Raw genomic sequence first — 21982 nt, 5'->3', positions numbered from 1 at the left:
CATGAGACTTCAAATATTTAAAATTCATGTATAGCATTATATGCATGATTTTTTTTTCCCCCAGACATTTCAACATTTAAAGAATTTCATCAATTTTAAAAGAGTCTTCTGGATTTGCAGAAGATGCTCCCCTACTCCACACACTTCTGCTTTAAGCTAATGAACAGGAATAATAGCAGTAAATAACAAGACAGGAAATGAAACCCTCCCCACACTCCCCTTATCTACCCAATCATTATTTATTTCTTAACAGCCTTGCTCATGATCAAATACTCTGTTCAGAGTCTTAGTTGGCATTTACTCAGATTAATTTGTATAGTAGTTATTATATATTGCTGCCTTTTAACAACTTTCAAGGTCAGATTAGGATTCTGAAAATACAAAGAAAACATCATGGACAAACTTAATTTCCTGTATATTACTCTGCATTACTTAGGCCATTTTATCCATCTGCACTTGAAAAGTTCTTTTAGTATATTCTCAGCCTTTGAATATGTAGGGTAGTAAAAGTTATGTAGTGATATTAGCTAGTACTTTTTAATTTTTAAGCATCAATCATTTAAGTCCAGAAAACCAGACTGTTATTAAACTCTCCTTTGGAACAGATGCACATTGAATTAAAAATAAAGAAGTCATCAAGACAAAGGTAATGTTTGGGTATATCTACTTTCTAACACTGTGTGCACTCCTTGCTCTTGCTATGGAGACCTGAGGACAGAGATTGAAACTGAAACTTCAAAAAATATATTCAGCCATCTCATTTAGCATGTTACTAAAAGCAAGCTGAAACATGTTAGATTTTTCAGTGCATACAAAAATAGCTCCTCTGTGAACAGCTGTGAAAAAAATCCCTGCATCAACATTATAACATAATAAATTTAGAGCACTTAATGAGCAATATATTTAAAACAATGACACACCACTGATTTTTTGCATCTAAGTAGCTAGGTCTTTATATCTTTATATCGTTCATTTTGACATTAAGATATAAAAACAACATGTTTTTCTTAAAAGGGGGTGAAGAGATACTCTACTGAAAGAAAGCATTTCAGTACTGCAAAATGTTATTCATTTTCATAAAGCAACTTCACCAATGCTGCCAAGTGAGTCTCTGCAGTACAGCAGTTCCAGACAGGGCTGAAGCTTTACATACAACCAGGACATATGAAAGCCTCCTCTTACCAGTAAATAATTTCCAACCCCCCCCCACCCTTGTTAACTTTATATTCCTCCTTTACCTGCTTTCAGGTAAAAGCCATAGTTGTCACTGCTGCAAAAAAAAAAAAAAATCCAGCACTGAAGTCCTTCAAAGTCCTTCACAGCCCATGGATGCCAGTGGGCTCCCCTGCCCTGCTGCCTATATGTTCTCCTGCAGTTATGTCAAAGCAACCATACGCAAGGTGCTTGTGAAGCAGAAGGCATATATATGATTTTGATACACAGAAGACAAAGATTATGTTTCTATGGAGTTATAGTAAAATGCCTTCTTTAACACCAGTCTCAATAAACCAGCTTTGTTTAGAACTGCAATTAGTTTGCTAGCACCCTACCCACACTACACATCTGGAACTAATTCAAATAAAAATGAATTTTTGACAACTTGCATAAAATTGAAAACACTAGATTTACAAAGTTAATTCCTCAATCCTTTAAACAGCAAAAAGAAAAGTCGCAGATGTATTTAAGGCAAAGGTTCAGTTCCAGTCAATTTCAATAGCAATATTTTCAATACTTTCTCAACAGGTAAACATTTCTTTTCCACCTCCATGTCATCTACTTCTTCATTTCATATCCATTAGGATGAAACGCTATGATCTTGCCAACTCTTTTGTTACATTATTTTTTTTCTCCCATTACTGAGACTTAAAACACTATCTAAACCACAACTGGAAACAACTGCAGAACATGCAAGTCATTCACTAGAGAACAAAAACTCACAAGGCCTAGTATAGCTTCCTTTCATGCTGCCTTTCTTTCTCTAAAATAAACACAGATGTTTGCAGTTCTTGATTTTTCATTTTCAACTTTAGATTTACTGAAGCTTTATCTACTGGGCACGAGCCCAGACATAATCACAGATTCTCCTCTGCTCTCCTTACACACAGCAGCAACTGCTACTGTTAGTAGGGATAATCTGGACTGATTTGTCTGCTGTGACCTTCAGTGAGTCACTTCTGATAGGAGAGGATGCCTACCTTAGAAGGAAATGCATTCAGTCTTTCTATTACAGTTACCTTGTATTGCAGATGCAAAAGTACTACACTTTTCTGAAATATGGGTTTACCTTAGACTGGACTGCATATGGGACTACCAAACATTAAAAGCATATTCAATGCAGTTCACAGAAAGACACTGGCAAATCTTAACTAATTCAGTTCATGTTATAGCTTTCTTCTTGTCCATTCTGCCTAGAAGACCAACCTTTCAAAGAGCAATAAAACACTTAAGAGCACACAATACCATAAGCATGTTGTAGGCTTTGGAATTATATATTTATTGAGGAAAGAGAGATGGATAGAAGAGATGAACAGAAGAGAGAAACAGGAGAAAGAACTACTGTAGTCACAGACATACTGAAAAACAAACAAACAAACAAAAAAACATGCATTGATGCACTGCATCACACCAGTGCTTGCAACGTTTCACTGAGGGCTGTTGTTATGACTCCACATTTATCTTTAAAGATGTGGTTCTTATCCATGTGCTACATTTGCAAAAGCCTAAGAGCACAGTTGTCAGTGAGTAAAGTTGAGCCTGACAACCACACTGAGTTATGGTCCGAAAGCCTTCCCTTCTGCTGGTCTCCTGTGACAATTAGACCTCACTTCCACCATTAGCAGAGCAGCTGCATCAGCAAACCTTAACCTATACAAGCCGGAGATGGTCTTTCCACTTTGATTTCTCCCAGAGAGAAGCAAATGACTGCAGTGTAACAAATCCTGAAAGCCCTACTCAGGTTCATGCCATGGATGACTCATACTAATACTGCTTACATCTTCAAGAACTGAAATAAGGTTGCATTTTTTTTCCTTCCTCTCCCTCTAATTTCAGTGTTATGATAAATGCTCACACAGGAAAGGTCTTCAAAAAACTTTGAAGCAAAAAGTACCATGGGCGTTGCTCTATTTTTGTAACATAAGACAAGAAAACAGGAAAAGAAAGGAGATGAAATGGTCTGTATCTATGTAGCATGTTTTCTATTAGCTTGAAAAAAATATAGAAAGACAGTTGTAGCCCTATTATGATTTTTCAGTTCACACAGGATTACAATTGCAAACCTATAAATTAACAACAACAACAAAAAAACAAAAACACAACACAACACAAATGGGGAAATAGGAAAGCTGGTTTTCACAGCAGTTCAAAGTTAGGAAATGCAATAATTCCAAAATGCTTTCTGCCTCCTTCTCCTCTAACATCAAGATCACAACTTAAGCCTAAGTTATTTGGCAAAACACCTGAACTGTGCAGCATTAAATGTTTTCCAGAACGCTGGAAGAGGACAAACATTTCTGAGAGATGAAGATAATGCAATACTACGTGTAATTTCTTAAATAGTTCATTGTGCGTGTTTTTCTCATCAGATTTCCCCAAAATGGGAAGCAAAAGCTTGCTGATTAATGCCTAGCATAAAGATGTCACACTTCATTCTCACCCTTCTTGTGTTTAATGTACCATAGACATACATGACAGAGAGTGGCTAGCATTTCATATATTAAACAATTGTAAGACTTTTGATCCTTGAGTTATTAACATTTATATTTCTCCTTTTGCTTCATAATCTTTTTGAATGTCATAGTTTACAGCTAAACTGTAGCAGTCAACCTATATGATGTATAAAATATGGCTGCTGAGAAAGAAGCATTACAGATATGCTACAGAGAGAACTTGGAAAACAAAAGAACTATAGATTTGTTTTATTATTTCAGGAGAAAAAGAGAACTATGTTACTCAACCCTGCACAAACACATATTAAACATACACTTGCACTTAAAAGTATTTAGCCTCTTACTCTCCTGAAGACTGATCTGAAAGATTACACCCACTATTCCTGGATTAGAGAACTCATTTATTGTACTTTTTCACTGCAGAGCTTCTAATCCTCTGCTGATTTAGACTGGAATATTTTTTCAGATCTCTCATCCTGTGAGGATTTTTTGTTTGTTTGTATTCTTAAAGTGGACTGAATCTTTATCAATATACTCTTCCTTAAAACCACAAAACAGTTTTCTCTCAGCTTCACTATGCAAGTCACGGAATATCACCAAACAACAGGTCAGCACATGCAACAAAGCTTCATAACAACAAAATAATAACTGAATCCTTCCACTATAAATACACATAGAATGAAGTACATAATAAATTAGTTTCCAGACAGCTTAAACCTTAATAACTACAAAATATGTCAAGATCTAAGGTTACAGTAAAAATTCCCATGATTCTGTCTTTGTAATATTTCATTTCACCTTTATTTCACTGTTATGGCTATTATCTACATTAAATGCCTGTGTAATCCTTTTTATATGGAATGAAAGAACAGAGAATTTCCTTATATTTTCATATACTGTAAAAATACATATTATCTTATTCTAGTAATTAAAGTATTATTAAAATTAGGCATGCATTAAAATGCCTTAGAGGCCTATCCTATCCTCCTTTGATATTCCATCTGCAGATTTTCTTTTTCTGTTCATGTGGATTAAAGGAACTGAGCCCACAGATGCTCTTAAACACAGAAGTCAAAAGAAAAAAAGACTGTTTAAACAACAGAATTAGGAAAACAACATACACAAACGCTATTCTCCTCCTCCCAGTTTTCCATTCCTTCCTATGCACTGTTCAATATAATTCCAAAGTCAATAGTACATATTTATTAAAAAAAAAAAAAAAAAAGAATGCATGTATTACTGGACTGATAATATTTAGAGACTCAAAAAACAACCATAGTAAAACTGCCTATGATTACTTTCCCTTCTGTCAGTCCTCTACCCAATTATCACAGTAAACACCACGATTTTCTTGTGTCAAGCTCCCCAAATGCTTTGGCAATTCAGCCTCCCTCCCATTATAGGAGTATGCTCTTAGAAATTTTACATTAATAAACTTGACTAGATATGAGATATATTACAAAACTATATCTGCCTTTGACCAAGTAAACTTTTTCCTTTATTTCAGTCCCAAAGTTACCCCTGATTAAACAGATACTGGATTGTGCAAGAGAGCTTAAATAACCATATTACTGAGATTTCAACTCGCTCAACTTAGAACAAGTGGTCTATCCCAGAAGGAGAAACATAATACAATCAGCTTCAAGTGTTCAAGGCAGCCCTCAAAGAGTCAGGCACCTGGTGCTCTCCCTTTAGTGAGAATGGTGCAAGCCATAGCTCAGAAGACAATCTTGCATTTGCTGCCATCCCCAATATCGCAGCACAGGAGAGGCAGAAGCAGCACCTCACACAAACAGCAGTGAAATTCTTTCAGGCCCTGACAGAAAAAGCTGAGGTTTACCAAAAATCAGAAAACGAGATCCCATGAGAAATCAAGTTGACAAAGAAATATACCACATATTTAATGAAGTAAAAAGCCACCTCAGAAAGGATGCTACAAGTAAATTGAGTTTTCAAATAAACAGCATTCCAAGACTGAACTAAGTGTCCGTATTTTTAAACAGCAAGCCCAAGAGGAACATGCTATGAGACACAAAAACACCACCAATTCTAGCATTAACTACTCCTGCATTATGAGGAAATCCCACTGCCTGAGCAAGCTGTTACAACCACAGGTAGAAGTGGGCCCAAATGGAGTTGTTCCTCCATAGAGAAAAAGAGACACAGTAAGACAGTGTCCTTTGTCAAAGCCACCAGAAATCTGGGTAAGAGATCCACAGCATTCTGTTATGTATGGATCAACTCCTTCCTATCAACTTCTGCATGGTCTAGAAAGCAGCTTCACATAAAAAGTTATCAATGCAGTCTTACTGACCTCTGCTAAAAAATACACACTACATTACATTCCATCTTTTCTTTAGCCTTTCATCATATTGCCAATAGTTAATTATATCATACAATTTCCTTTTGCAAGATTCATCCCAAAGCCTTACGTGTTACAGTCTAAATTGAGAGGACTCAAACCACATGGATCATCTGCGAGAACATATTACTTTTTGAAATGCATGTATTAAAACTTTATTATCACCAGAGCTTCAAAATATAAAGTATTTGTGATAGCTTGTGACAGTTCTGTCTAAATTCTTGCAAATTAGCAAGTTTCTTAAGCTATCCATCTTCCTTAAGGCACTCCATCTTCCTAACTTGAGCACTAAGCTCCTTAAGATTTTGCTTCCAGAGTGGCTAAGATTTTCTATCTTTCTTCCACTCTGAATATTCTAATATGACAAATATACTACTCAGCATAAGCTGAGATGAAGCGTGTGTGTGTGTGTGTGTATATATATATATGTATATATATATATATAAAATTCCTTATCTTGCACTACACATATTCTATCTTATATACAGTGAGAGGTAAGAATGTTTCTTGTTGCATCCCCTAAATGACTTTCAGAAACTGAATTCTAAAGCAATAATTCCAACTATAATTCAGAAGTACTACACAGTACAAAGTATCTTTCTGAAAAGATGAACAAGATACAAACTGTTACAACAGTATTTCACATCACTTTCATTTCTCTTCAGAATCTAATGCAAGAGTACTACAAAAAACAGAAGTACATTACTAAACCTCTCAATATATTTCCATCAACCAAACCTTTTAGTTACCATAAGCATCTTTGGCAACATCCTGTTTGCATTTCCCAGGTGCTTAGGTTCCTCTCAGTAAGCATTTAATTCTGTCCATTTTTATCCTTCTAGTTTCTGCAGTGATCTGTGATGTGAAGGTGGTTTTCTGTGCCAGATTTTCCACAGGCTGCTGGAAAGACATTTCTTTGTCTAGCTCTTTAAGAAAACCCTCTGATGTCTTTTTGGGCAGCTGCTGCTAAAAGTCTTTTTTTTTCATCCAAACTGATACACACAGTATGATGTTCTTTACAACCAAATTTTGTAAAATTTCTTGATTCCTAGCTGTTCCACAATTCATTTGTCATTTAATAAAGCCCAGCCTACCCCTACCTGAGAATTTTAAATACTGTTCCAAGCAGCCACAGATGACAAAACACAACTGAACTTGCAAAACTCCAAAGTGGGACACAAATAACTGATTCCTTTCATTCTAGCCATTATGTTTCTAACGTGCTTTACTTTCTTTCCTCTACAGGGACCATGCAGCCCAAGTGTAATAACCTTCACCATGAAGAATTACTGACTCTTATGTTCTTACAATACATAAAAACTTTTTTTTTCCTTTATACCTAAAAAAACCCTCATTCCACAAACAGACAAATGTGTGTGTATATATATATGTATATATATACACACATATTTGTTCAGACATATTGTTCTAGACTTCATCTAAACGAAATTTACAGCACAAGAGATTAAGTGGAATTTTCTGTTTTCCTCGATGTAATCAAATATTTTCCTCAGCTATTTCTCAGCATACTATATTGTCATGACTCTGCATGACAAAAAGAGTGTTTAGATCCACACCCTCTATTATGAACACAATATGTTTTGGAGTTTGTTTGTTGTTGGTTTCTTTTTTTTTTTTTTTTTTTTTTTTTTTTTTTTTAAATGAAAACCACTTCTGTTCCATGACTGCTAGCAGATGTTAACAAAGTTAATTATAATGTTAATACAGCATTGCCTTTTTTTGTGCAGTGACTTTTTCCCCTGTCAGTGCTAGGAAGAGGAAAGGAGAAAACAGTTATTTTTGCCCTTGTGCCTACTACTTATTATGCATTTCAAGAGATGCCCGAGTCAGATCTCAGTGCCAAATGAACTCTAGAATCAAAGCTACCCCCTGTAATTACTTACACAATAAACTTATCTGTGCTTCTTCCTGACTCAAATTTGTAACAGTTTCAGAGCTCTGGCATCTCTGATAAGTTTCCTATAGATACTGAGACCGAATATTTTTGTTTGTTTGTTTTTTAATGACAAATAAGAATATGTCAGTGACAAGTTTCATTCCTAACAATGCTTTCCTACCACAATTCAGCTACAGTTTCCAAGCAATCTTGCCTTGTGAATTTATATATTTCCATTTAATTTTATGAATATTTGGATTCACAATTATATCTGTGATGCTGCACACTGCCTCTGACCCTTGCAAAATAACTAGCTGCTTTCATGAGTTTCACAGTATAAACATCTACAGATAAAAAAAAAAAAAAAGATATGTTCTGTACTTATCTGAAAACAACACATCAGAAATTTTAGCACACTTCTTACTCATAGTCAGGGAGCATAGCCATTTCCATCCACATGAGGGAAACATCCTGGGCACCAGCAACATGGAAATCAAATGAAGGATAGTTGCCTCCTACTCACAGGCCATCTTGTTACTAACTTCCCTCACAAGAACCGCAATGTAGGAATTCAGGAAGTTGTTGCTGACTAAAGAAAACAACTGCATGACACCGTTCCTTCAGCTGCCTTTTCTGAAGCACTTAACGATATGCAAACGACCTTGTATTAACACTTGAAGAGGGAGGAATGAGGCGACACTGTCAAGTCTTCACATCCATCACCTTCCTTGCACAGTGCCTCACTGCTTCAGCCCTGAGTTCCTTGTGTCAACTCATCTCATTCCCACAGAGGACAAACTGTATTCATCAGTTTCCAGAAACTGTCATATTCCACCTAACCACAACAGAATTATGCATTAAATTAGGCCTGAAAATAATCACAGTCACAAAAACACCCACATGTATATGCTTCATCACCACTACCCCTTATGTAAGTTCACATTTTGGCAGGAGTAATTTAAAATACTCTTGGTCATATCCTGAGTTCAGTTTAACTAGAGCACAAACAAAATACCTTGACTAATTGTTATTCGCACACTTTCTATTACCATGATTCACATTAGAACTTGATCCTTCGTAGACAAGCAGCCTAAAATATTCACAGAGATACTTTTCCATGCCAACATTATGTTTCTTTAAATATCACTGCACAGAGGAAAAGAGTGAGGCCTGCTACAAGTAGGATTGGGTTTTGCCTTTTCCTGCTCAAGAGAACCTACACAATTCTTAAAAAGCCAGACATCTGGAAAACAACCCAGGATTCCCCCCAGTCTCCATCTCAAAAATAAAATAAAATAAGCTATTTAACCATTTAGCAATATTTTAACAGACAAGGCATATTTAGATGCAAGAAACAGATTAAAACTTAAATATATACCTATTTGCACTAGAAGATTCACTTGCTCTTTTCAAAAATTAAACCAGTGAAGCAAATAAGGGCCTTAACAACTAGTTTTAGCCAGCTCCTGTTCAGATGAATAGAATATTGGTGCTAGGCATCAGATACAAGCAACACAACAAATTGGTTTTTTTTATATCTTCACTCCCTAAAAGAGATCAGCAGGCAGTGAAGAAGACAAGCTGAGACCTTAGAATATTATTGCTGCTCAGGTGGATGTTGCCTGGGAGATGCAGTCACTCAATCCCATGACCAAAACCGGTTACTTCCAATGAAGCTCCAGAAGATCAAAGTATTAATCATAAGACTCTATCAAAACACTGTTTCAGCCTTGCATTCCACTGATATTACCCACATTTCTCTGAATCCCATATTGCAATGCTGGCACAGTACCATAAATCAGCTTATCAGCACTCAGCAGTTTTTCCATAATGAATTGCAGCCCATTTTCAAACCCATTTTACTGTAGCTGGACTGGAGGTTTACAGTTTTGTTGCCCATATTCTTGCCTCAGGTTTGGGTTTACTAGGCATAAAAAATAATATTAGAAAAAAAAGAAAGCATATCCATCAGACTCTGAAAGGCAAAATTCAATGGAGTGTTTGATACCATAATCACATGAGGGTTGCTCTTGGACAGTTAGAAGAGCTAACTGACCCAGCATCAGATAAAAGACATTCGTATTGGTGCTAACAAACATCATCAGTGAAAGCAAAAACTGTAAGTAGTCCTAAATAACAGTTTCATGATAAATGCATTCCTCAGTATGCCAGTAAATACAAATCCATATTATGTGCATAACCACATGAATCAGAATGAAAAAAAAAGACAACCTTGTGAAAGTATCTAAAAGCTCTACTATATGCCTAAGACACAAGCTTCCATTATAGTTTCTCAAATTTTCACATACTTATCTATACTAAGATCTTTGTATGAGCTTGCAGACAATGTACTAGAACTGCAAGTGGGTGTAGAAGACATTAGCACATTGCAGAAGTGACATAAAGTGGCCTTTGTGAGAAGCAGTCTTGCATTCCATTGGAATCAGAGAGAGACCAAAAGAACGTTAATATAGGTTTGACTTCATAGGTTTGACTTCAGGTTTCATTTTATGGTAACTCAGATTTGTAGATTCTCCCCCCCCTCTTTCTACATCTAAAGCAGGATAAATTTCTCTTCACAAATTTATATTTGAAGACAAGAGATCAGTTTTGAAACAGATGAATGCAGCAAATGTTACAGACAGCCAACAGAGATTAGAAAGGGCAAGGGTTTGTTTTGTTAGTTTAATTACAATCTGTAGTAGCTGACGGAACTCTTACATTCGTTTTATGTAACAGACCCTCTTCTTGGCCTCTTTGCATATCACTTCTACTCAAATGAGTGTAAGGATAAACTTCTTTCTATTAACTGAGTCCCTTAGTTCTTCCATTCCAGTTTTGTGAAGGTTTGGAAACATCAGTTTCATTTCCCACTATGATACTTTCTTAATGCCAGCAAAAAGTCATTCATTGCCACAAATTGAAGTGAAACAGCCAACCCTGTTCATTCAGGTTCAGCTGTTATCCTCCTGGGACCACAACATAAAATCCATGACTCCTCTGTGCATCAGGTAATCTAGAACTTGTAATTACTGTTACTGCAATTTAAATACAGCTGTCTTCAACAAAGAAGAAACAGATCTGCTGCCTTAATTATAAAATAGCCATGAATTTGTCCACACCCCATTCTTTGCCATTCCATCAAATTCAGTTCAAAATGTTGTACTTATTTCCTCACATAAATCAACATAATATTATACAGAAGCAGCCAAGTTAGAAAAGTTTTCTTTGGCAAGCTGTATTATTCTCTTTCTCCCCCAAACTCAAACAAGACTGTTTTTAAGTGATCATACAATCAAATTTGCAATTCCAGTTGTTTGTTTCCATCTACATTAAAACAGCTTTAATTCACATGGATCATTGTGAAACCCAAGTGGCACACAGCCAAACTAGAACATAGTGCCAAACTAGGCCAGTCATCTGCATAGAGCATGCTGTCATTAAAATCAATGACTGAAGTGATGTTGTGGAATATTTTACTTGATTCTAGTTAGAAATGCAAAACAATGCTGCAGTCACTGCACAGCAAGATGGGATTCAAAGCTCCAGGCAAGAAGCTGGTTTTGTGTTGTTTTGGTTTTGTTCTTATTTTAACATAAAAATGAGCCACTGTAAAGAATGTTACTTATAAAAGCCTGATAGTAATCACCAAATTGATGAGTGTAATGTGTGCAATTAACACAGAACAATTTTCAAAAACAGTATTTATATTGCCTGGAAATTATTTCTGTCATTGTTGCTATGCAGACTAGTTTAAATGAAGACTTTCCTGCCCTTACAGCAATGACAAAGTTTAAACTGAGCTTTTGTATTCACAGTTTTCCTGTTTCTTTCATGCTAATTAATTTATTACTAGAATTCCTGATAATTTTCAACTTGTCATTTTCAGCTTATGTTTTACAAAAAGCAGAAGACCAACCAATAACACATGAAGCGTTATCATATGATTTCCGATTCCCTCATTTCAAGCTATTCTGCATGAACTGAAAGGTGTAATTGTCCTCTGCCTGCAAAGACAGCTAGCATATACATGCAAATGAGGGTCATAGTAATTTCCATAAGAGACAGAACTACTGTTGCATTGGACATTGGTCTCTTCACAATAACAGTCTAATCTGTTGGTGCGTTAAAGAACACACCAAAAAACAAAACTGAAAAATACTTAAATAAGAGGTAAATAAAAAACTCATAAGGAAATGTGAAGAAATATGTTTCCTGGGAAAAAAGCTTGGAATCTACCACAGAACATTTATTTTCATCATAACATCACCATAAAGAGCCAAATTACCGGTGATGCAATCTAAAGCTTTGCAATTTAAGTTGTTTACAAAGCTATCAAATGTTGACAGCAAAAAATGTGTTTTATAAACTAAAAGTCAGAAAGTAGAGATCACCTCCAGTTATAAAACTTTAGATTGGAATGTTAGTAATTAATTATGTACAAACAGGTGGAGGGGATTTAAAAACACAGAAAGGATTTAGCTCTCTTCAGAGGGGGAGCTTCCATTCACAGGGGACGTTGTGTTTTTTGTATATGTACATGTAAACATCTTGAACTCTAATCTTCATGATAGAGGCTGGGGATTTCTGTTCAAGACAATTAAATAATGAAAGGATTCAGGTGATTTTAATCTGACAAAAGTTCTACCTTCCAACTGCTGGAATCTGCTGTTGTGAAAAAATAAGAGTCACTAATTCCCCACCCCCTCACCTCCAGGCAAGTTCATTCAATAGTAATATTTTGATGCCCAGCAGAGCATAATGCACACAGAGAAAGGGAATGCAGATAACTACAAGTTACGTAATTTATGAAATCTGCATTATAACTATTACTCTTTATGAAAAGAAATGGCTCAACTGCTTTCTTAAGAGAGATTTTTAAATCACACTAGTTATAGTTTTTGTGATAAAGGAAGATTCTCATCCCATTTTCTCAAACATCACTGATTTATATATGTAGCTATTGTGCTCATGCACCTCAAACAGACCCATTCAAAATAAACCTGAACAGTGATTTACGCATGCAACTGCTTTAATCTTGTAACAGATGTTTGTAGGACATCTGTATTAGTTTTATAGTTTTCCTAAGTGAAAAGGAAATGGAATATGTTGCTAAAATTCCTGTGTACATGCCTCATACATGACAGAGGCCTTCTCTATTTGTAAATGCCTTAGTTTTTTCATATGGAAGATTGAGGAAAGAAGAAAAAAAACAAATATTTTGTACATATTTTCCTGCACTTTGTTTCATTTTTAGACTCTATCTTTCTATGCTTTTGTGACAAGGTGCAAGTTGCCCAACAGACAATGTAAAAGAATGATTTCCTGAATAAGACCCATTATACAGCCTCAACAACAGCTTATCAGAACTACCAAAATTTACTCTGTTTCTCCTCTCCATTTTATGAAGCCTTTTAAAGCTATTAACATGTTTTTCTCATTTTTTTCCCTTCTGAAGGGGAAATTAGTTATTTTCTGTAGTGAGGTCCATATCTGCTTGCTTCCATATCTCTTTCCTTTTTATACTAAATCGCCTTGGATTCATTCCAGGTGCAGCTCTCGTATATACTACAATAATTTTGATATATGCTCTAAATATCTCATGCCAAACAAGAAAACCTTAAACAAGCTCACAGATATAGAAAGTTTCAGATCTGAAAGACCCATTTAAGCTGTGAGCTTGTCTGCTTCAAACAGTGCAGCTCTTGGCATTTCTCAAGATTAATTTAAGGCACTCAGCCTTTTTCAACAGGATGTAGACAAAGAATTTTAAAAAGGAAAAAAAAAAACAAAAAACTTCAAAGAGTTACGCACTTCCTTGACTGGCACTATTGCCTGGCTGATGCTGAATACAGAGAGGCTATTCTCATTAATAAAATGTGAATGTGTTTGTAAGATTAGGCCTTCCATTTTCAAACTGTCACTACAAGTACAGACAACAGTACATACAAAGGACTGAATTCAAGTACTTTTTTCTTGAATTTTCAAAGACTCCAGAAAAAAAAAAAAATACAACAAAAAACAATCTTAGTACACGTCACTCACCTGAAAAGACATTGGGAAATGCCTCTGTAGAAGCTTGCACCCCTGAGGACTTTCTTGAATGAGTCAAAGGCACTCTTTCTGTTTGAAATTTCTCACTAAACCCCTTACGGTCCAAGTAGCCTGCAGAGCCCACCTTCTGCGTTATCTCACTTTTGTGATTAGATACTTCTTCTGTCCAGTCTGCTGAACGGCTAAATAAACCAGCCAAACTAGCAGACCTCTGCTTCTTAATAGGAACCTTTTCTTTTTTGTGGAAGGACTCTTGTCTCCTTGTAAAAAGTGGGCTCTGAGATGGGGAGGGAGAAGGTGAATGGTTGGGAGAACTCAGTTGCCTAGTTGTGGTTTTGATGTAACAAGGATTAATTAGATAGGGCTTAAAGCATCGGGAGCCAAACATCGGACTTCCTGCTGTTCCGTCAGAGGGTATAATGCCATTTTTCATTTCCATAGATAAACCATTATGCAAGTCCTCTTGACTGGCTGATGGAGTGCGTTTACCTTCCTGAGTCTCAGCAGCATAATCTCGGCCTGCATCTGAAGCCCTATCCTCTGTTACTGAACCTTGGAAATCAACAGCCTGCACTTCATCAATTTTAGCCTCAGAATCTGCTGCTGCTGAGGTTGGAGTATGTATTGCGGAGCTGCGTGCTTCAGACCCATTTTCTATCGCAGTTCTATTTAAATCACCTTCTAGCTCATGAGCTACAGCATCCACTCCAGCAGTGAGCTGTTCCTCAGGCAATTGCTTACGTTCTTGTGGTTCAAATAAACCGTTTCCAGGAGAGCCTGTACCATTTACTGCTTCTTTCAGTTCACGTTCAGTTGCACAGGAAACAGGAACGTCTTCTGCAATTTCAGATTCTGCTGGAAAAGCCTCCACAGCGTCAGGGCTACTCTCTTTGTCAGTGGCAGTTACTGAAAGAAACCGTTCAAAATCCAAAGGGGCTGCTTGCGAATTAGCCATGTGTCGGCCCATTGTTTTGGTGACAAGGTCCTCCGTTCCAATGTTAATTGCCCCCTGCTGCTGCTGCTGCAGTCTAATAGCTTGCTGGATATCAGAAAGCAAATCCTCTTGTTCTGTGGCTGAATGGAAACTGTATATATCTGTATCAGAGCCAGAGCTGGTCCTTTGTCCATCCTGTGTCTCTGCAGCAACTGGGGCAGTTTCATTTCTGATTTCAAAATGTTCAGCATCTGTATCAGAAAGACCCCCTTCATCTGCAGAGATGCTTATGTCTGGAGTTTTGGTAATGATCGAATGAGTACTGTCCAGGTCTCCGGCTGGCAAGGCCTGACTTTCCAAAACATCCTCCCTTGAACTACTATTCCCATCTTTAGCCTTGGACAGATTTTTTCTAATCCTCAAATTTGAAAACACAGAGGCTCTCGAATCTGATTTACCCTTCTTTTTACCAGATTCGCTTCCTTTTGCATGCTTCCCCAGTCCCCTTCTGCTTCCCAATACCTTCTTTGTGCCATCTGTATCCTTCGGCCCAGAGGCATCCTCTCCTCCTTCATGCACATCACCTGCATTTTTCTTTAGCTTCCCATCTTGATTCCCCATGATTTTTCGCAACGCAGCACCTTCAGTAATCAAGCCATGCTCCTGGGTTTCTCTCCCTCGGCCTGCCGGCAAGATCCCCTCTAGCAATCCAGGTTTGTTTTCAAGCGGTGGTGATGCAAGTGAAGCAAATGCTTGCTGTGCCTCTCTCCCATCTGCTAGAGCTGCCTTTTTGCATAATGTGCTGCTTGCACTGGGCTCCGCTGGGACATGCTCAGTACAGCACTGCGAGCTGCAGACAGCTCCTTCCAATGGCTGCTGCTCACAGAGCTGCCTGCTCTCTGGGCTTCTGCTGCACTCCTGTTTCTTTAGGAAGGATTCTGTGAAAAGTGTTTCCTTTATAAAAGTCACTTCTTTTTCCACGGTTTTTATTGCCTGCATTGCAAGTTCTGTGTGTCACCAAATCACTGACAATTGCTGGACTTCAGTGCTCTCATTCCTGGAGTAGATAAAAAAAAATAATAAATAAATAAAGAAAGTAAAGGTTCTTTAATTGCTCCTCAATTGATCAAATGAATAAACTAATAAACATGTAAATATAAACTACTGAGTTATCATAATATTTATAAGTTGTTTAAGCATGTGCTGTTTTGGTAGATGAAACAGTGCCTCTGGTAATACACATGTTTACTTCTTAAAGGTCACCAAAACATGAAAATTAATTTAACAAGGAGAATCATTCTGAAAGTAGATTTAATAAAGACAATAAACAGAAAGATCTTCTGGTAGTGTAAGGAGATACACTTAAAATTCAATACATTTTGGTAATCTCTATATAAAAAAAACTTCCCACAATTTGTATGCTGAGAAGGTCCATATATTATTGTTATCAGGAGGTTCAACTCATAAATATTAAAACATGTCACCATTGTTTTTACTGATAAGAACATCTGGCACAAAACAAAAACAAAACAAAAAACAACAACAACAAAAAATAGCACCATTCAAATGCAACTAAGGAAAACATTCCTTTATTTCATCCTCTATGTTTAATAATTGATTTGAACACTGTTGCTTGCTAATTATTTTGGAAACTTGCGCTTAAGTCCTCTTTTCCTCCATTTTTAGTTTAGATGTATTAATGTCTGTACTTCATAACTATACTTTCTGAACTTCCCTTTTTGAAATTTAGATTTAAAATGCCTCCAATAGAAATAAAAGCATCAGATACTGAATTAATGAATTTGATAGTTCAGTATCCTCATTCAAACCCAGCCAAAAACAGATTAGATGCATTTATCTAAACTGCTTAGTCTATTAGAAAAACTTTTTGTGAAGAACTTAATATACTCCTTATACTTCTGAGCTTATCAACAGTTTTCATTCCATAATGGACTTCTTAAAACAGAATAAATGCATTCTACAAGCTTGACAAATTATAATTTTTTATGTCATTCTCCTTCTATCTGAGGTTTTACTTGCTTTCTCCAGACTAAATATATTAAATAATAAATGTATACATATTTGCATTTCACAATTTGTATATTTACATTAACATAAAACCAACCAACAAACATCAAAGTAACACCTCAACCAGTTTTTCCTCCTCAAAGTATACCAATTACATTTACAAATCTGGGTTGTTGTCACTGCTGAATAACTACTGTTTATTTATTTGGAAAGAACATCACTGACAATGATAAACGTAAGTAAGTTGTTCTGAACGATCACAAACTTTTACTTGTACTTTTTATTCATTTACTTTTCTGCTACAAGCCATGTCCTGGGGTGCCTGTGGCTCAGGCACCACAAATCCTCTGTACTCAAGGACTCAAAAGTTTTAAGTAGGTCAGATGGCACTGGCTTTATTTATTTCTTTATTTATTTTACTTTTCATTTATCCATACAATTGAATAATATTCTAGCAAATGCTAGCAAAGTCCACAAGAATAATTTAGGGTATTTTGCTTTCTGACTGCATTCCTGCGTTTGTTTTCTGTTAGTGTCTATTTTGTTAGAATATTTTTAATGGCATTATTACATACTTGCAGAAAGGTTTCAAAAGCTCAGGTAATCTAGTCCATTTGAAGATGTACCAAAAGCACAGTTCAAAGGAACCAGAGTAGTAGAATACTATCCTGATGTAACTGAGATTTTTCACCCATTTTCATCTTTAATCACACCTGAATTATCATAGCTTCTCAAATTCATTTAAAAACTTTTATCTCACTACATACTGCACCAAATTAACACAGTACTGAAGAAACTACAGATTTAAGGTATAAGAGAAATTTTAATGAGCTATTCTGAAGTGATTCCCTCTCCATTCTTCTCCATAAACGTGTGATCTCTAAACCATTTCTTGTTACTACCGATGTTAATATTTTGGGCTTTGTTTTTTTCCTCAGGAGTCTTCAGCTTCCACAGAGAAACATAACACTACTAACAACAGCAGCAATCAGAACAATTTGGCATTAGTATAAGCTATGTTTATAAAGCAGAGAACATAATCAACATTCAACAACAAAGAAAAAAAGAAAAAAGAAAGACGTCTTTCCATTGAAAGGCAGAAAATGAGGGAAATTATGCGTGCAAGAAGGAAACCTCATTTTTAGGAGTTGTTTGTAGCATGTTATATAGACTGTCAGCAAGTAACTTATGCTGGTCCTCAAGCCTGCCTACCTCACTTAATATTTAACATGCTAGCAGGTTTTCAAAAACTGTAGAGTCAAATCACAAGCCTGAGATACTCCTGCAAACATTGAGAGATACTAAAAAGAGATAGAGGTTTAAAACTTACAGTTCAAGATGCATTATCCTTTCAGTCTTAGATAGTTACACATGGACACATTTCATGTAGAAAAGGAAACAGCTGCTAGAAGACAAAATTATTTCTAACAGTAGGAATTTCCATCTACTGCAGCCCCCTCTGAATGCCCACAGCACTGCCCACCAGCCCTGCTCTGAGCTGGTCTGGAGAGGAAGGGAAGGGAAAGGAAGGGCAGGGCAGGGTTTCTGGCAGTGCTAATTGCCCCCACCTGGGCACAGGCCTGGGTCCTTCTGGAGCACAGCCAAGGCAGAGTGGTTCTTCAGGGTGGCAAAACTGTGGAGGCCTGGGACCACAGCAGGAAATTTCTTCAGAAATTTCTCACAAAAAGCCCTGATCATTCACAAGCATCCTGGTGTTCCTGGCCCAGCAGAAACATTGTCTGCCTTAGGGAGGTAGAGTGGTGCCTAGATGAGCTCACACTGGTGAGATGGAGATTTCTTGAAACAAACAGCTGCCAAAGTTGGGAGCTCTCTCCTTTTTTACTATGATATATTAGCTGTAATGATCTATTTCACTACTGTAGTAATTGTCAAGTGAGTACTGTCATATAAGTGCTCAAGAAGTGAAGATAATAGTGCCTCATTACTGCAGTTGACCTACACATGGCATTGCCATGGCTGTGACTGGCAGGGCTGAGATGCTAAAACAGGGTTAGGCTTTATGGACACAACACTGGGGGAAGGGAGCCACAGACCAGCCCTTCCAGGAGGCTGTGTACATATGTGCACGTGATGTCTGTGTCCCTCTGCTTGCTGGGCAAACTCAGCAGCTGAGTGTCAGGGGGCTTCTGCAGCCCACAATAGGTGCTTTGGTGGGGTTAAACCACAGTATCCTGACCCAGGGCACGGATGTTCTAGAGAGAGATCCATCTTCTTTTCCAAGGCCACAGGCAAGTACTGGGTAGCCACTGACAGCACAGAAGAGGATAGTGGCAACAGGCTGAGGGTAAGACAGCCTTGATTTGAGCCTCTGCTGACTGCTGCAGAGCATGAACACACTTGCCATGCTCAAGTACTTCTGGCAGAACTGCAAGCTCCCCTGGCATCATGGCTCTTCCAGCCTTTCTTTATCCTGCTCTTGAAATCTTACCTTCCCAGAAGATATTAGTTACCATTAAGCTCTCATACTGCCAAAATAGGGTTTTGTGCTAGTGCAGTTGAGAAGAATTTCCTGCCCACTTGCCCCCAACTCTTTCAGCTCTAGGCAGAATTGTCTTTTACAACTTGACAAATTCAAGCAGGCTTACTACCCCTTTCCTACTGGCAAGTGCTGAAGACTGAGTCAGGAGATGAGGAAATACAATGTCGGTTATGAGACCGCAGTGGCTAGAGATGAAGTTGGTTAATACATATCTGAGCAGATTCCTCGTATAAGGAGCTTGAATCCAAGAAGCAGTGATCAAACTGAAGCATTTATGTTGCATTGGAGGAGCTTTTATTAGGTGGATGAGAAAATGATGAGAAGGGTTTTCAAATGCCTTTTACACAGTGCTCAACATTCTCCTGCATAATATCTCAGCAGCAAAACTAACATTGCAAATTAACCTATCTAAGGAGACAGGATCTCCAGCAATGCAATGATTGCCAAATATGCTGCAGTCTGCACAGTGGTTAAGAGCCAAAATCTTTTTGAAGCATTGAACCTCCTTTATTCCTCACATAAATGCAATAATATCTTTACACATAGTGAAGCAGTATTTTATTTATTTTATTTAAAGCTATGACCAGCTCAGCACAGCAAAAAGCATATGCTTTTCAACAAGCTATTTTATTATTTTCCTATAATATTACCACAACCTAACTTCTGTTTTAGTGTAAAATATAGCATAAGAGCTGTACAGAGCCTTCCACAGCTATTTAGAGAGGACGAGTTGGCTGAGCAGCTGCACACAAAACCCTGCCAGCATTCCAGAGATATATATGCTGGAGGTCAGGGTCAGGTCACAGAAGCAGTCTCTGAAAATCCAGGTTTTTGCAGACACTGCATCCAGGGACTCCTGAATATGGAGCACAAGGTGCTACACTCATTTTGTAACCAAATCACAAAATCATAGAACTGTTTAACAGGGAAGTGTGAAGGTCTGTTTTTTCCCCACTCAATTGTACTCTGAAAAATGGAGGCATCTTGTGGCACAGTCCCCACTTTTCTTTGCATAAGGTTCTTTTCAGACAAATTTTATATTAAATGTAATCAGAGAGTAGTCATTTTCTCGTATCCATATTTGTTTGATAGCCTGGCTAGCTGATTCATTTTTTTATGATATATTCTATACTGTTGCATTTAATTTGATTTGTAAGTTTTTACCATTAAACTACTGTTGAATACAGTCAAAATTCACAGTCTAAGTTGTGGGTTTTATTTCCTAAGAGAATAAAATTTATGCAAAGTGTGTTTCTTCAGACCTCTGAATAGCTTTTGAGCACAGTAAAAAACCCAGTTTTTAAGATGAAAATAATTAAATTCCTGCCCAAATCACACACACACAGAATCAGTATTTGGGTTGATCAAGAGGGATTCACATAGTTTAAGATTGCTTATCATAAGGACGTATTTCATAGAACAAAATGAGAACAGAAGGGATTTATTGTACTAGAGGACAGAGAAAGGAACAAAGAATACAAGTCTGTAAAAAACTGGGCCTCCTCATTTTCATTCCTTAGAGAAGAACATATTCGGTTAAATCAAGCAGAAAATTATGTATTGTCTTTTTGGTTTTGTTGGACTACTCCCAGAATACTTAATGACTGGGTTGAAAAATGTGGACTTTGATCATATCAGTGGACATTTTTGCCTGCAGAGAGACCAAAATGCCATGAAACAATGGCTAATTTTGAGCCTAGTCCTTTTCTGCAGGAGGCAAGGGATTTACTTTAATACTCAGTGCTCTAATTTTATCTTTTCTACAATAAGTGCTTACTCATCTGAAGGAAACATTGACAAAGATCATTCTCCTAGGATCCTTCTCTCTGTTCTTAAAGATTTCAGCCAGTGACTTTAAAGAAAAAATCTGTGGAGCCTGACTTCAGTTTTTGCCCTCTTCTTTCAGATATCCGCTCATGCTCTGCTGTAGACATATACATACATACATGCATGTATCAAATACACCTAGTAATTAGAATGTATTTTTAATAGTATTTCCAGAATTAGATTTGGCAGTAAATGAGTCCAGAATAGTAAGATACAGAATAATGACTCTTTCCTAGGGTTTGATTTACTTCATTAAGTCATATTCATAAGGTGAATAGTTCCTAACTCACAAATGTGAATGTCTCCATCTACTTAGGAGTTCATAGGATGAAGATCTTTCCAGCTGGAGTGACCAGAGTGTACTGAAACTAAAAGGAACACTGATGTCATATGTATCATGTGGTTTTAATTCCTCTGACTCTGATCCTTTGCTGTTGTCACATGATGATCACAAAGAACGATAAAATCTCTGCCACCTTTTGTGTCTCCACTGTACATCTTAAAGTGAAATTGTTATTGCAGTTATAACAATTCAAGTTCATTCCAAACAGAGGGCAGGGGAAGCTATTTCAGAGAATTGTATGGATAGATACAGTTTCTGACATATATTCTGCTATGTGTTCCTGATGCACAGGGGATAGTGTTCACTTTAAGGATTGGTTGGTTGAGCCATGACCCCTCCTTAGTAAAATCCTTGCCCTGGATGCACATT

General features: G+C 37.0%; 1 protein-coding gene across 2 annotated transcripts in view; it reads right to left on the bottom strand.

Moving 5' to 3' along the window:
- Positions 1-18385, bottom strand: part of FMN2 (formin 2) — a 131320-nt gene extending 112935 nt beyond the window's left edge. For both annotated transcript variants that reach the window (XM_072332531.1, XM_072332532.1), the window contains exons 1-2: positions 18274-18385; positions 13973-15972 (exon numbers count right to left, since the gene is read on the bottom strand). In XM_072332531.1, the coding sequence (XP_072188632.1) occupies positions 13973-15914 (1942 nt within the window). In that variant the 5' untranslated portion in view covers positions 15915-15972; positions 18274-18385. The remainder of the gene's footprint in view (positions 1-13972; positions 15973-18273) is intronic.
- Between the last annotated feature and the right edge of the window lie 3597 nt (positions 18386-21982).

This window comes from Excalfactoria chinensis, chromosome 3 (assembly GCF_039878825.1).
Source record: "Excalfactoria chinensis isolate bCotChi1 chromosome 3, bCotChi1.hap2, whole genome shotgun sequence".
Taxonomy (NCBI): domain Eukaryota; kingdom Metazoa; phylum Chordata; class Aves; order Galliformes; family Phasianidae; genus Excalfactoria; species Excalfactoria chinensis.
Note: the sequence above shows the minus strand (reverse complement) of the source record. Positions and strands in the feature narration are given on the sequence as shown.